The sequence below is a fragment of the Oreochromis aureus genome, linkage group 11 (assembly GCF_013358895.1).
Source record: "Oreochromis aureus strain Israel breed Guangdong linkage group 11, ZZ_aureus, whole genome shotgun sequence".
NCBI lineage: Eukaryota > Metazoa > Chordata > Actinopteri > Cichliformes > Cichlidae > Oreochromis > Oreochromis aureus.
The window spans coordinates 5,513,681-5,527,265 of NC_052952.1; the positions used below are offsets into that span (position 1 = coordinate 5,513,681).

At 40.8% G+C, this 13,585-nt stretch overlaps 1 protein-coding gene across 4 annotated transcripts in view; it reads left to right on the forward strand.

Annotated features, from left to right (window-relative positions):
* LOC116328654 (neurocalcin-delta A) overlaps positions 1-13,585 on the forward strand; it is a 63,623-nt gene that overhangs the window by 39,990 nt on the left and 10,048 nt on the right. For all 4 annotated transcript variants that reach the window (XM_031750483.2, XM_039619699.1, XM_031750485.2 and 1 more), the window contains one exon: positions 8,826-9,235. In XM_031750483.2, coding sequence (XP_031606343.1) covers positions 8,858-9,235 — 378 coding nt within the window. In that variant the 5' untranslated portion in view covers positions 8,826-8,857. The remainder of the gene's footprint in view (positions 1-8,825; positions 9,236-13,585) is intronic.

The window sequence follows — 13,585 nt, forward strand, 5'->3', positions numbered from 1 at the left end:
CAAGCCTGTATAAATATTTATTAATAATAATTCATGTTTAATACCTTTAGCATGGCCACAGATCTCTGCACTGCAGCTTCACAGATTGAATTACATAACCTTTAAGCTGATTATAAAATTGACTTGAGGAAGTGTGTCATCTTGTGCATCTCACTGGTTCGCTCCTTTTGCTCCTAAATCAATAGACACTACAGTGTGTGCGGTTGCCTACTCATCCACCCGCTATCAGGTCTGTTACCATAGCAACCTAATGAAGACTAAGAAGGCCTTTTAAAAGTATAACAGCTGAAAATAACGATCGTGGGCAGCTAACCAGCTAGCAGCAACAATCATTGTGACAAGACTTCAAATGCTTTCTCTGGTTTGACTTAACGGGAAAGAGCCAAACAAACTGAGACGAAACAAGGAGTTAGATCCTAGAAAGGCAGACTTCCCTCCAACTGCTGCAAACTCACACGTCCCACTTTAGAGTCACCTTCTATCCACCTACTGACCAGCCAGTTGGAGGCCTCTTTGGTACCAGTGGAAGTTACAGACTGGTTAGAGATTTGACTTACTACTGTAGTTAAAGAAGATTCATTTGAAACATGTACAATAGGCCTTAACCCCCAACCCCCACCCCCCTTAAGTTAAGTGATGAATAATTTGAATTGTTGTACAGTTTTCCTGCTGGGGCAGGAGGTGGGTTTCCTCAGGCTCAGCAGGATATAAGCAGAAAGACTAGTCATCCATTCATCAGCATTTTCTTTCTTATTTTAATGTCTATTTTTGTGTGTCCTTCTCTGTTGTACTCCCCCTCCCCTTTCATTCCTGCTGTCCATTGTTCTGGAGACTTAAACTGCTGCAGATGTTTCTAAAAAAAACATGGGAAACTTTCTCTCTCTCTTTTTTTTTAACAATACTGTCTTTTCTTTTTCAGTCACTCTCCTAAAAAAAACAAAATGACTGCTTCATATTTGCACCTCACAGCCTCTTGGAGATCTGATGAATATATAGGTTTTATTCAGGGGTTGCATCCCGAACTGCTTTCCCAAGTGCAGATTTTGGATCTGCACATATATGCGGCATATAAACGTATAATATAATAAAAGCCCTATGAATTACAAAGTGTCATGCAAAGTGCTTTAGCAAATACAAGAACGTTTTCCAAATGAAGTTTCCCTGCACCTAATGAAAACCTTTTAGAACAGGTTTCTGTATCTTATACTCAAAATTTCATATTGGTTTGCCACATTTATCAATAACATCACCATTGCATAACACGGATTCCATTTATTATAGTGTATGTACGATTTGTGGTGGTAGAGAGCAAAACTGAGACAGAAATCTCTGCTATAGTTTCAGCAGATCCATAGAGAACAGCAGTCTTTGGATCCTGACATAAAAACAAGATCTGTATCTGTATAAGCAAAGGAGTTACATGGAGTTAAGCATCCCAGGTATTCCATGTGTGGCTGCATCACAGCCCAGCTCTACAAACTTGTTACATTGCAGTGCTTCAGTTTTACCCTAGAAATACTGCCATTATATGGAAGACCACAGCAGCTCAGAGACCAGGCTTCTGATTGAAATTACAATCTATATACTAGATAGTAATCTGGTGAATTAGCATGCTAACCAGCTACCAGTTACCAAATGCCAGTTTATACCAACATTTTTTTCCAACATGAGAGGAAAAGTAGCAATTTTGAGATTCTGTTTTTCTTTTGCTAGTACACTTTCATCTTGTATTCCATGTATACTGTTTACTTACTGCATAGAGTGTGAGTGTTGACCGATTTATCTGCAGCCTGACAGTATCGGTCGATATTAGCTATATAACAATCTTTTGGTATCTGCATTTATAAAAGCTAATAAATTAAAATTAAAAAAGTAGAGAAGAGGCAGGAGAAACACCCTTCAACCATGTTGAGTTTGCATAGTTTATCCACCAGATGATATTCTGCAAATTCCCTGTTGGCAATACAGATGTTTGGAACACCACAAACACAAAAAAAACCAAAACAGCATCGACAGATATATGAGAATATCTGATTTTTAAATTGCCAAATATCGATACTGGTATCAAGCCTTAAAATTCTACATTTGTCATGCTTATTAGACAATGTATTATTCTGTGCAACAGTTATGGTGACATCTGAACAGCAAACCAATCCACAGACATCAGTGTCTTAAAAAAAAACAAAGACAAACGTAGCTAGCTAACATTTATATTACCATCTGCAGTATATTCCTCCTTTTGGACAAAAATTGCTTGCCTCTTCCTCCTCTTCTGCTACGCAGCAAAAATTGCAAATACTGAGAATGAGAAGTGCGCATCATTCTCCACTCGACTTTTTGACAGCTCCAGGTCCACCACGCAGGTATTTCTTGTGCATTGCATGTATTCGTACGTGTCAGTGTGAATGCAAGCATGAGAAGAATGGCACGTATGAGACAGCAATAGACAAAAAGAAATCTGGCCTCAAGATGTTGCAGCATTAGATTTCCTGTTTACATCCCTCAAGGAATTAAGAACTGTAGTTACCAAGCTGCACCTCTCTATCTGGAATTGATCGGTGTATAAAAAACTGAATGGGCTTAAGTGGATGCTTCAAATGGAGGATTCATGCAGACCACTGTAGCGTTGGCCAATTTTACCCAGTTGTGATTACGGTTTTTTGACTTTCTCTTTCCATTTTAACATTTTATTACCTTTTTTGAATTTGTTTAGCAGTTAACCACAGTTGGTACTGCACCTCAAATTTCTGCACCCCCACCATTATCATACACCTACACACAGAGCACAGTGTATTTGATTGAGAGTACCGTGTGTGTGTGTGTGTGTGTGTTTTTTTTACCCATGTGCATGTGTCTGCTGTGCATGCAGCCAGAAATCTCATCAATGGCTCTAAGATTTTGCTGAATGTTACTATGGTAACTGCAGTGGAATTGCCTCATAAGAGAGAGCTGGTCATGTGTAGGTTGAAATAATGCTGAGGATGAAGAGCATTTAAATAATGGAAAAACAAGGTGCAAAAGAAAGGTGAGGAGTTTATGAATCAAAGAGGAAAAAGATGAAAGACTCTATAAGATTCATATCTAGACAATAAATATTTACTGAATATGTATTCTCTCCTTTCACTGTCTCATAAACATGTTCATACAGTTTGATTGCAGCCTTTGTTTTACAAAGTAATGATTTTGTCGACCGGGAAAGTGATCAGAAACTCTCTTCAGCAAAGCTGAAAGGACTGTAAATTATGAATGTGAATCCAAGCCGTAGTCAACCAGATGTGCATAGACTTTACTTCAATCTGAATGGCCTTTGAATGATAGTTCATTTGGTGTTTAAAGAATGCTGCAGCTGCTTTCTCCCTCTCCCTACAACAACTAAAATAAATCAACTGATGAAGTAAAAGTCAATTTCTGAAGTCATATTCAACAGTAAAATTGTCTTTGATGCTCTCACTTGAACTTTTTGTCCCTGCGTGGCTTTGCTCCAAGTGCACCAGTTTCCTCAAACAATCCAAAGACATGTTATGTCATGCATGTTAGATTAATTGGTGATTCTGACGGCAGAGGTGAGGATGTGATCGTGAAGGTCTGAGTGTTAGTATCTGGACAGACACCATGTCCAACACACAGCCCACCTCTTACCCAGTATCAGCTGGATTAAGCCAAGCCCCCATTGTGTCTTGGAACCATTTAATGCCTGTGTTTACACTGAGGCTGAAATTGGATGTCACTACATTACCTTTGAGGTTATCCATGTGTAGTAATTAGAAACCAAGATAAGATGCTCAGACATAACCCTGTTTGCTTATCTTGCATGCTACTTTCAAACTGATTATCATAAAAAGACTTCTAGAAGAATGAAAAACTGAAAATTTTTGACTACTGCGGGTCACTGCTAGAGTTTAAACGTCCATAAAATCCAGCAAAAATCACTAACGTTGGCCTGGATCCACAATCCAGGACCACTATCCATCTTCCACACAGTGGATGTTCTGCTCATGAAAGTGGCTTCCGTGGGTTCCTAGGCATGCTTTGGACTACATTAATGCTTAGAAGAAGCCCAAAACTCAAACTGGACCATCTATTGGCCTATCTAACACAAGAATGTAGCTTTTTTTGGAGGACATATTATGAGGACTTAGCATCCCCAGCCTGAAATGCAAGAAACCAGCTTTTCCATTGTCTGACATTCTGAAGAGCACACTGAAGGATGCAGCAGCCTTGAGAAGCTCTGACACGTGTCCTGTCACTCAGCAGTGCGTACTCGTTTTAATGTCAACTGCTGTCAATCCTTTATGCACAGCACAGTACATATACATAGACATCTGTCTGATTTGTTGTCCTAAGGATTGCCGGGCCTTGAGATCAGAGTTTTACAGTCCCCTTTGTGTATTTTTACCAAGGATAGCGAAAATCAGTTCTCAATAACACTAATTTATTAATGGTAATGTTATCCGCAAGAACGTCTATCCATTGTAGAAGTAGCCAGTTTTGTTTTTTCTCTCCTTGAGGAACTTTTTGGTCATTAAAAAAAAGACCACATGAAGATGTAACCACCACAAACGTAGAACTTCCAGTGGTCCAGAAAAAAACACATACAGGCCTCAGCTGAAAATCCATGTCATCATCAAGTGGGTTGCCAGGAGCATCCTCGGTTGGCTAAGCATGTCATCAGGACTGGCAGAGTGGTTTCATGGCTGCAGCGGTGTGTGGGGTGTGTGGGCTGTGTGAGCGTATATGTACGCGCTGGAAATAGAGTGTATAATAGCAGGTGACAGGGCACAGTGGGTCACTAATTACAGATTTGTAAGTGTGTATGTGTCTGTGTATGTACGCAGGCCGGTGTTAGAGCAGCGGACAGGGTCACGGCTGTGGATTTCATTAGGTGAAGTGCTTGGCAACAGACTGTGGTGTAACCGCTCCGAGGGTCCGTTGCTGACATTCGGTCACTGTGGTAATTTCCGCTAAGTCAGAGTTTTTGAAAGTTATTCAACCAAAACCTTAAATGTTCAGCTTCACCTGCTTCAAAGAAGAAAAATGAAAAATCACATGTGTCCGTCATTTCCTTTCATCTAATTTTAAAGGCCTTGAATTTCTTTCTTTCTGTGAATCATCTAATAAAAGGAGACTGCACCACTGAAACACTGACGAAACCACCTGAAAGTAAGCACTGCTTCATTTTTATTTCCGAATAGGGTCAAAATTGTAACAAAAGACCAGAAATAAATAGCTTAATGTTTCATATTCTGTACAAGCTTTGCAGCCATTTGGTTACATTAGCAGCATCTCTCTATGGTAGATGTTACACCTTCACAGTGTAACATCTAGCATATGTGATAGGTTGCAGTGAAATTCTCTAAAGACACGCACAATTCCCAGTATATGTACTGTATAAATGCCCATGGTATTTACATTACCTACTGCTGGTTTCATGTTCCCTTTAATATTAACTGTAAAACCTCTGATCTGGTTTGCAACTTTGAACATGATATAAGTCTGAATGCATCCAGTCTCACTGATAGGCCTGAAACTTTAATGGACATCTTGCTGTTGCATCTTTATTCCGTAGCTCAGTAAAAGACATGATTCTTTTGGAGAGTTGCTTTGAAGAAGGGGAACACGTCTGCAACCAGTTGTAGTCAGCTGCCATCTTCAAAGCAACTTTGGCCCATCAAAATGAGATAAAAATGGCAGTAAGACAGAGTCAGTTTGCAGCTCATTGAAGTTAAGTTGAATCAAGTTAGCCTGTGAAGGTTCTCAGTCATCCAGGTCATCGAAGTCAAAGGAGCTTGCACACCTTGGCTCAGGTGATTAGAGGATCATCAGGGGGTCCTTTTGTCCCTCTTTGGGGGGATACTCCCACTGGGTTTAAATCTGGGACTCTCCACCATTTGACCTTAGAACTGAAGAAGCTTCTCGGATGAGAGGTGAAACGTCTTCAAGCAACTTAAAGAAGTCCAGACGCTTTTCTTTGCAAGCTCCTTTGACAATCAAGTTAGCCTGAAATCTGTTCTGAGCTGACAGAGTCACAGATTGCGAGTTACAGCCTTGCAGAAATGTAAATGAATGGATTCTCATAACTGTATATACTATACAGCCTCAGCGATTCTCACAGGAACTACTGAAGTTTAAGAAATCTCTGACTTAGTGCAACATTTTTCACTTGAAGTTCATTTCCTGGCTGAGTAAGTGTTAAAAACAAAATCACATGATCTTAATATCAGGGAAGGACTGCAGCAAACTCCACTCATGTTGTTGTAAAGCACTGTTACCAGTTTGTCTGGTGCTTTGAGTTATATTGAAAACTAATTACATAATCATCAGCTTAGCTGCACTAAACTGTGACAGTAAACGCAGTGAACATGTCAGCCTCGCATCTTAAGAATGTAGCTCAAAGTGCAGCTGGGCTTAAGACCACCTTTAGTGCTGCTTGCATAGCTGCTGTTTTTTAGAGCAGTTAGAAAGAAAAAGAAAATGAATTTGTGGTGTCTGACCATGTTGGAAATACAGTGTTTATATTGGCCACTCTCAGAGAAAAAGCCAGCTGTAATATCATGAGGCAGGACATGATAATTGTTTAGATATGGGGACAGTGCCTCACTGTAGGCCTTCGTAGCGCTGCGTTTGGTTGCTCACAGAAAAGCTAGAGAAACAGCTGTGTGACAAACAAAAAGGAGAGAAGTTCAAACCCTGCATACTATTTGACCATTTATTCCTGTTTAACTTTTGTCAGAATTCATACTTTGGGATTATAGCGTGCATCTGTGCCCTAAGAGTCCGTGTTAGCAGAAGTCTTTTAATAAAAAGTAAACAAAGGCGATTGTATAAGTGTCATCAGTCACATGGTCCTCAAGCAGTTGATTATGACTGTAGCACCCAAGCATCAGGGCACTTTTCATTACCCTGTTTACTGAAGAGAAGTGGTAGCTGTTCTATAGCGCCTGCCTGGTTATTGTACCATGATTTAGAGCACGGCTGCAGCTCAGATAATTCAGCACTCACTTAACTTATCACTTCTCAAATAGCCTTGCTTACACTGGGGATATTTTTCCTTGGTGACGGCCTTAGTCAAACCTTGATATGACCTGAACTTGCTGGTGGGTTGGACTGCAAAGAAGTCACCTTCTCTTTTTTGCTTCTCATTTCTCTCTGAGATTGCAGTATTCAGCTAAGTACTGTGAACAAGCTGTTCGTCGTGACGTAAAAAAAGAGGCTTTCATTTCCTATGGTTTCCTAAAACATGCTTTTTTATTCATGGTGGTTTTGAGGACATAAGTGACTCATTTCCTTTTCAGAGTGCAGGCCAAGGCAGGCCTAACAGCACATCGCACAGAGCTGAATATATACTGTACACAAATGTACACAACCTCAACACATCAATTCCAAAGCATATGCAGTCACCATATCTTGGTACTTATAAATATACTGTGATTGCATTCATACTGAAAAGTATGCCTGTGCATATATTGTACACTCACATACACACTGACACTATAGTTAGTATAATGAGAGCACAATCTCTCTGAGATTAGGAGCAAGCACTTCCTGTTTGTGTCGCCAAAAGGGCAGATAAGCCCACCTCACAGCTGTACTTGTCAGTATTTCCATGTCTTACTGAGTCTCCAGTGCAGTAATAAAGAAAATAAATAAGGCGTCATCGAGAAATAATATCTTAACTGAATGCAGACCAAACAAAAGTGGCATTATATAACACAATTGTGCTTGGGAGTGGACATTTTAAGAAGAAACAGTGTGCTTGGGTATTTGAATGACCCAGTTGTTAAGCATTTTGATTTTATATAGCCTAACTAGGAAACAGTGAAATACAGGGTGATTTCAAGACACATAAAAGAATAAAGTAAATACACAAATAAAAATCAGCTCCCTGAGATGCTTCATGATCTTCTTAGCCAACAGTCACCAATTGCTCAACAAGAAATCTGACGAGCAGCTTTTATGAGCGCCGTCGCTTTTACTGTCTTAAAAGTAATACAATGGTCCAGTTGCTCTAGCTATATAGCCAAAGTTAATGAATCATCATTGTCGCTATTTTAAGTAAACGTTCTCACTTTACACGAACATTTCAGCTCAGAGCCTGCAGATGGGGATCGTAAAGCTTTAACCTCTTCATAAAGATCTGGACCGCAAACACTGATATCACTAGTTCCAGGAAGACAATAGAGAAATTGTCTTTCTCGAGAGGTTATGAATCTAACGATGTTTGTTAAGCAGATCAGTCTTCAAATCATTTGACTGTGCTGCCTTTTCCTTCCAGTGCATCTAAGCCCAGTTAAGTGTGTTTGCGGAGATTTTATAGAGTAATTAAATCCATGTACTTTTGGTGCTGTGTGCACTCAGGGTCCACAGAGCTATTTTTATTTTCCATGGAAAGTTCCATTAGTTTTAAAAAAAGAGTGCTCAACGTAACGTCTGAGGGGTTTGCTTACATTTTTGCTTCATATCAGGCGAAGCCGCTAAAGGAGACAGCAGCTAGCTCATCTGTGTAGCTGATAGTCCAGATATGAACTTGTGCTTTATAAAGAAAAACAGACACATTTGATTATACCAGTTGATGACACAGCACAGGTCTAAACTGAGCAACTCCTCAGTGGAAAATTTGTATGCAACTCTCACCCTTGCAAAACGTTTTTTTCATTGCATGTTTCACACTAATAGACATTTGTTCTTTGTGGCTGTATAATATGACTCATGGAGTTATAGGATAATACAAAGATGGTTAACACAGTGGTTAACACTAGAAGCACTAGAAAATACATTACTTATGTCACATTGCAAATTCAAGCTCGCTGTCTTCTCTGTGTTCCCAGCTGTGAGCTGAGTGATTGACAGGACCGACGACATGGGGAAGCAGAACAGCAAGCTCCGCCCTGAGGTGATGCAGGACCTGCTGGAGAGCACCGACTTCACCGAGCACGAGATCCAGGAGTGGTACAAGGGCTTCCTCAGGGACTGCCCCAGCGGGAACCTCTCCATGGAGGAGTTCAAGAAGATCTACGGTAACTTCTTCCCCTACGGAGATGCTTCAAAGTTCGCCGAACACGTCTTCCGCACGTTCGACGCTAACGGGGATGGGACAATAGACTTTCGGGAGTTTATCATCGCGCTGAGCGTGACGTCGCGCGGCAAGCTGGAGCAGAAGCTGAAATGGGCCTTCAGTATGTACGACCTGGACGGGAACGGGTACATCAGTAAAGCTGAGATGCTGGAGATTGTGCAGGTGAGTCTTCTGTGTAGAATATGGAAAAGTGTCTAGTGTCTGTCTGGCCTCCAGCACTCTTCATGAGCAGAGAAAGGACGTTCATACAGACATGGTGCTGGATGTGCCTCCACATTGACATGATTTCTGAGAGCTACGTCATTCAGGCCATTATTTACTGCCAGCATTAAAATGTCAGTGTACTTAAAAGGTACACTTGGATTGATTGGAAACATTCATTGTGCTGCCAAGTAAAAGCAGTTTTGGAAACACTTAGAGATTAATTAGCTCAGCTCCATCTTATATATGGCTTGTAGCCCTGTCATGATAGGAGAAGAGCAAATTTTCCCTCTGCTCCACACCTTTTACAGGAACAAATGAAACTCGGGCTCAGCCTAATCCACACTGGCTACATCGCTTTCAGTATCCTTTTGGCTTGCAGGTTCTATTATTTCTTGCCCTGTCATGTTTGACTGCATGTTTCACCAGAATAAGCTACAGCGCTGGGCAGATGAGGAGGCACGTCTGTATTAAATCACACTGCTTGCTCACCTGTTGTTATTTATTAAGATAATGAAGGCAGACTAAAAAGCGCAGCACACTATACAGACTTTCAAACGTCCAAGAAAGAAAAGGAAATAAAAGAAACAGATGAAATTCAGTGAAAACTCTGATCATTTTGAAATAAGCTACATTTTGTTTTTCTGTGAAAATTTCAACATCTGCTTTCTGATCCGTGTAGCCAGGTACAGCTCACCTTTAAGACAGAAAAGCAGGATGAAAGCCGAGCGTGGGTGGCATTTCCTGCAAAAGCCTTTCGTGTAAACAGACTATTTCATGTACACACGCACAAACACAGTTTATATTTGACTTCCTTCACAATTACATGCCGGCCAGTCTCTCCCACTGCAGTTTCACTCAAATTACTCTCATCAGATCTTCAGTGTGTGAGCCATTTTCAAAACAGGCCATTTATGTTGTGTATTCTGATAATGAGGGAAGGCGGGATGGAGGAAGAACAGGAAGCAATGAGAAGAAGCAATTATTTTTTACAGATTAACCCAAAAGGAATGCAGTGTGTCTGCATATGTGACTATACATCTGTGTGTGTTACTATGGCTCTATATGGCTGAGGAGGAGGTGACTAAAAGGAATTAAGCAGTGATATATTGGTGGATAATTGTAATGAAATAAAAACTGATGCGTGCTAACACGGCCTGAATAGTTTAAGGCACAAGGCAGCTTGATGATATTTGTGTTTGGGGTGGTCTCTATGAGTCATCCCATCCAGCGTGCTGTGGATTAACTCTTTGTTGCTCTAAAATGTTCATTCTGGCATCAATAATAATAAGTACTGTGAATATAATTGATTTTGTTTTCACCAATGCATGGTGGCTTTACTTTTACTTTCTCTCAGCACAATCTGAACCACTGTTTAGATGACAATACCTTAAACCTGAGCTAAGCAAGGCTGTGTTGCTTCACCTATCATTGCTTCAAGGCTAAATTAGTCCCATTACTTTAAGACCACTATGAGTCAGACTTCACACTGTCACTTCTTTCTACGCCATAAACCCTCTGCCCATTTTCCAGTAAAAGGTGGCACTGTTCACAAGGACAGAAGAACAGAAAGCAGTGACTCAGATGCTCTCGTCTATTCAGCTGATGTGAATATGAATGAATTTTGAAGAAACGTGTGAGTGCAAGTATGTTGCAAATGGTAACGCTTTAAGTGCATAATTATGATGAACTCTGTGCCATCTTAACTTTTTAGTGTCACGTGCAGACGTGCACGCTATGTTCATCTATTTTTGTCTTTGGCTTGTAGTCTGTTTTAGAGCCCCTTGCCTCTGCAGAGAAAAAGCTTGCTTTAATTCAGTTCAATTCAGCTTTATTTAAATCACGCCAATTCACAATTTTATATTGTAAGATAAAACCGTACAATATTAGAACGAAACCCCCAACAATAAGACAATGAACAAGCACTTGGTGAGAGTGGGAAGGAAGAACTCCTGTTTAACAGGAAGAAACCTCAGTCAGGCTCAGGGAGGGGCAGCCATGTGCCGTGACCAGTTGAGGGGAAAGAGGAGAGATATTAGACAAAAGGCAAATCATAAGAGAGTAAGCCAGAGTTTAATAACTGCTGAAAATTACATGTATAAACACATAGGTGAGGTAAGGAACAAAGAAACACTGGGCATAAGCATAAGCCCCCAGCAGGCTAGGCCTATTTCATCTTAACTAAGGGAGGATTCAGGGACACCTGATCCAGCCTTAACTATAACCTTCATCAAAGAGGAAAGGTTTAAGCCTAATCTTAAAGGTAGACTGGGTGTCTGTCTCCCAAATCCAAAGAAGAAGAGGGGTCTGGAAGCTCCAGGCTCTGCCTCTGATTTTGAAAACGTTATTTTAGAGTTTTCAGACAGACCTTTAAAAGGAATTGCTAAAGTTAAAAAAGAATCCTTGAATCTGACTAAAGCCTGCAGATTAGTGTGATCACAGTCACACGCTGCTTCCAGTAGAATCAGACGGCAGATCCGACAGGTGACTCATAAAGGTAAATGCATCCATTTTCTCCTGTGTATCTGTGTCCTGATGATAATGGTGAAAGGTTAACAGTAGTAGCTCTGCATCCAATTGCCTGTAGATCTTTCTGGTTCCCTGATATTTCCTTGTAGCACCACCAGCACCAGCTCCCATGTGTTGCTTGGTTTATTATATACATTACTGTCTAGCTCAGAATGAATTGCAATCACCTTGTTGGTCCAATGGCTGAATCTAGCACCATTATCACGTTTTAAATGTGCTTTACCAAATACCTCTAAAGATAAGACAGTGTCTTCAACCTCACATGTACAAATGGTGGCGTAGTAATGGACAAAACTAGCTAGACGTATGTTAAACATGCTGAACATCAGCCAAACAGAGCCTTGTTCACCCAAGTACAATAATCACACGAGCTCTTCTGTCTTCTTTTGTAATAAGTCATATTCTCCTCTATATTCATGTGAGAATATCTTACATGTGTTCTTATCTTGTGTCACTTGCCAGTGCTTCACTCTAAGGACCCTGTCTGTCCTCCCACTGTGGTCTTCATATTTCCCGTGCACTCTCACCTCCGTTCGCCATAGTGTCTGGGAGCTCCAGCTTTTCCCAGCTAGCTAATGCTGTCTCCTGCAGAGAGTGTGTAAATGCTGGTGATGATCATAATTAGCTTTGCTGTGAGAGTAATTGAATTGGATGGATCACCACCAGCCCGGATCATCCTTTTCAGATAATGACAAAATCTGAACTCTGTCTCATCAATAGTTGATATCTACCCTCTTTCTACCTTTCATCTGAAACGAGGTGCCTTCAGCAGAGCAGACGAGCACAGAGGGACGTCCATTGTCTCCACTGGCGAAGAAGAAGATGGCAGAGAGCATTCATACTAGTAATTTAAGGGACTGAACAGAATAGCGGGGTAGATGAATAGGCAGCTGCTCGGGCGGATAAAGTCACCGTGGGAAACATATTCAGCTATGGTGTGAGGGTGATACGAAAGACTCTGTGTTGTGTTTGTGTAGCTACTGCTGACCAACTCAAACAGTGCTCAGCCGGCTCCACAAATAAGTCTGACCAAGCTGAAGCCCTCCCTCACTCTTTGCATTTCTTCCTCTGTCAATGGTGCCTTTCCACATCATTTTCTGTATTATACTGAGGGAAGGTAAAAACCAAGAGCCCTGTGCAATCCTGCTTTTCTTCTCCCTCAAGTTTACAAGTGGCTAGGTTATAGTCTTTTTCTCTCTATTTGCCCTCACACACCTGTGCCTTTGTTTCTGGCTTCACTGGAGACATTATTGTGTGCTTGCTCAAAGCATATAAAAGAGCCTTCTCTCTCCCTGTGACATTCAGGCTGTACAATGGGTACTACTTAGATGGCTGAAGCTTGACTCTACAATTGAAAATAAGAAACCTATACAGGTGCTACAGATAAATTATAAGAAATTTACTGGCAGAGAAGAAAAAAATGCCCAGGCAAAGTCCAGGAGATATAACAAGAATCCAAAGTAAGAGTGGGAAGTGAGAGTTGAGATGGAGACAGGCAATTACTGTAGGGAGGATACAGCATTTGGCAGGGTGTCATATGTGAAGAGAAAACCACAGAAAGACCTGACTTATTAAGACAAAGATTGTTGTCTTTGGATGCAGGGGAAGAAAGAGCAAGGCTGAGGAACTGGCTTTACTTTTGGTTTAGGAGGCTAACTCCGGTAAAGCCAGTGTTATTCAGTAATATGACAGGTAGCGGTGGGCGATATAGCCTCTAAATTGTATCACAGTATTTCTAGAAAATTTGCAGTAACAATAATTGTGACTATGTAGGAAAAAAAT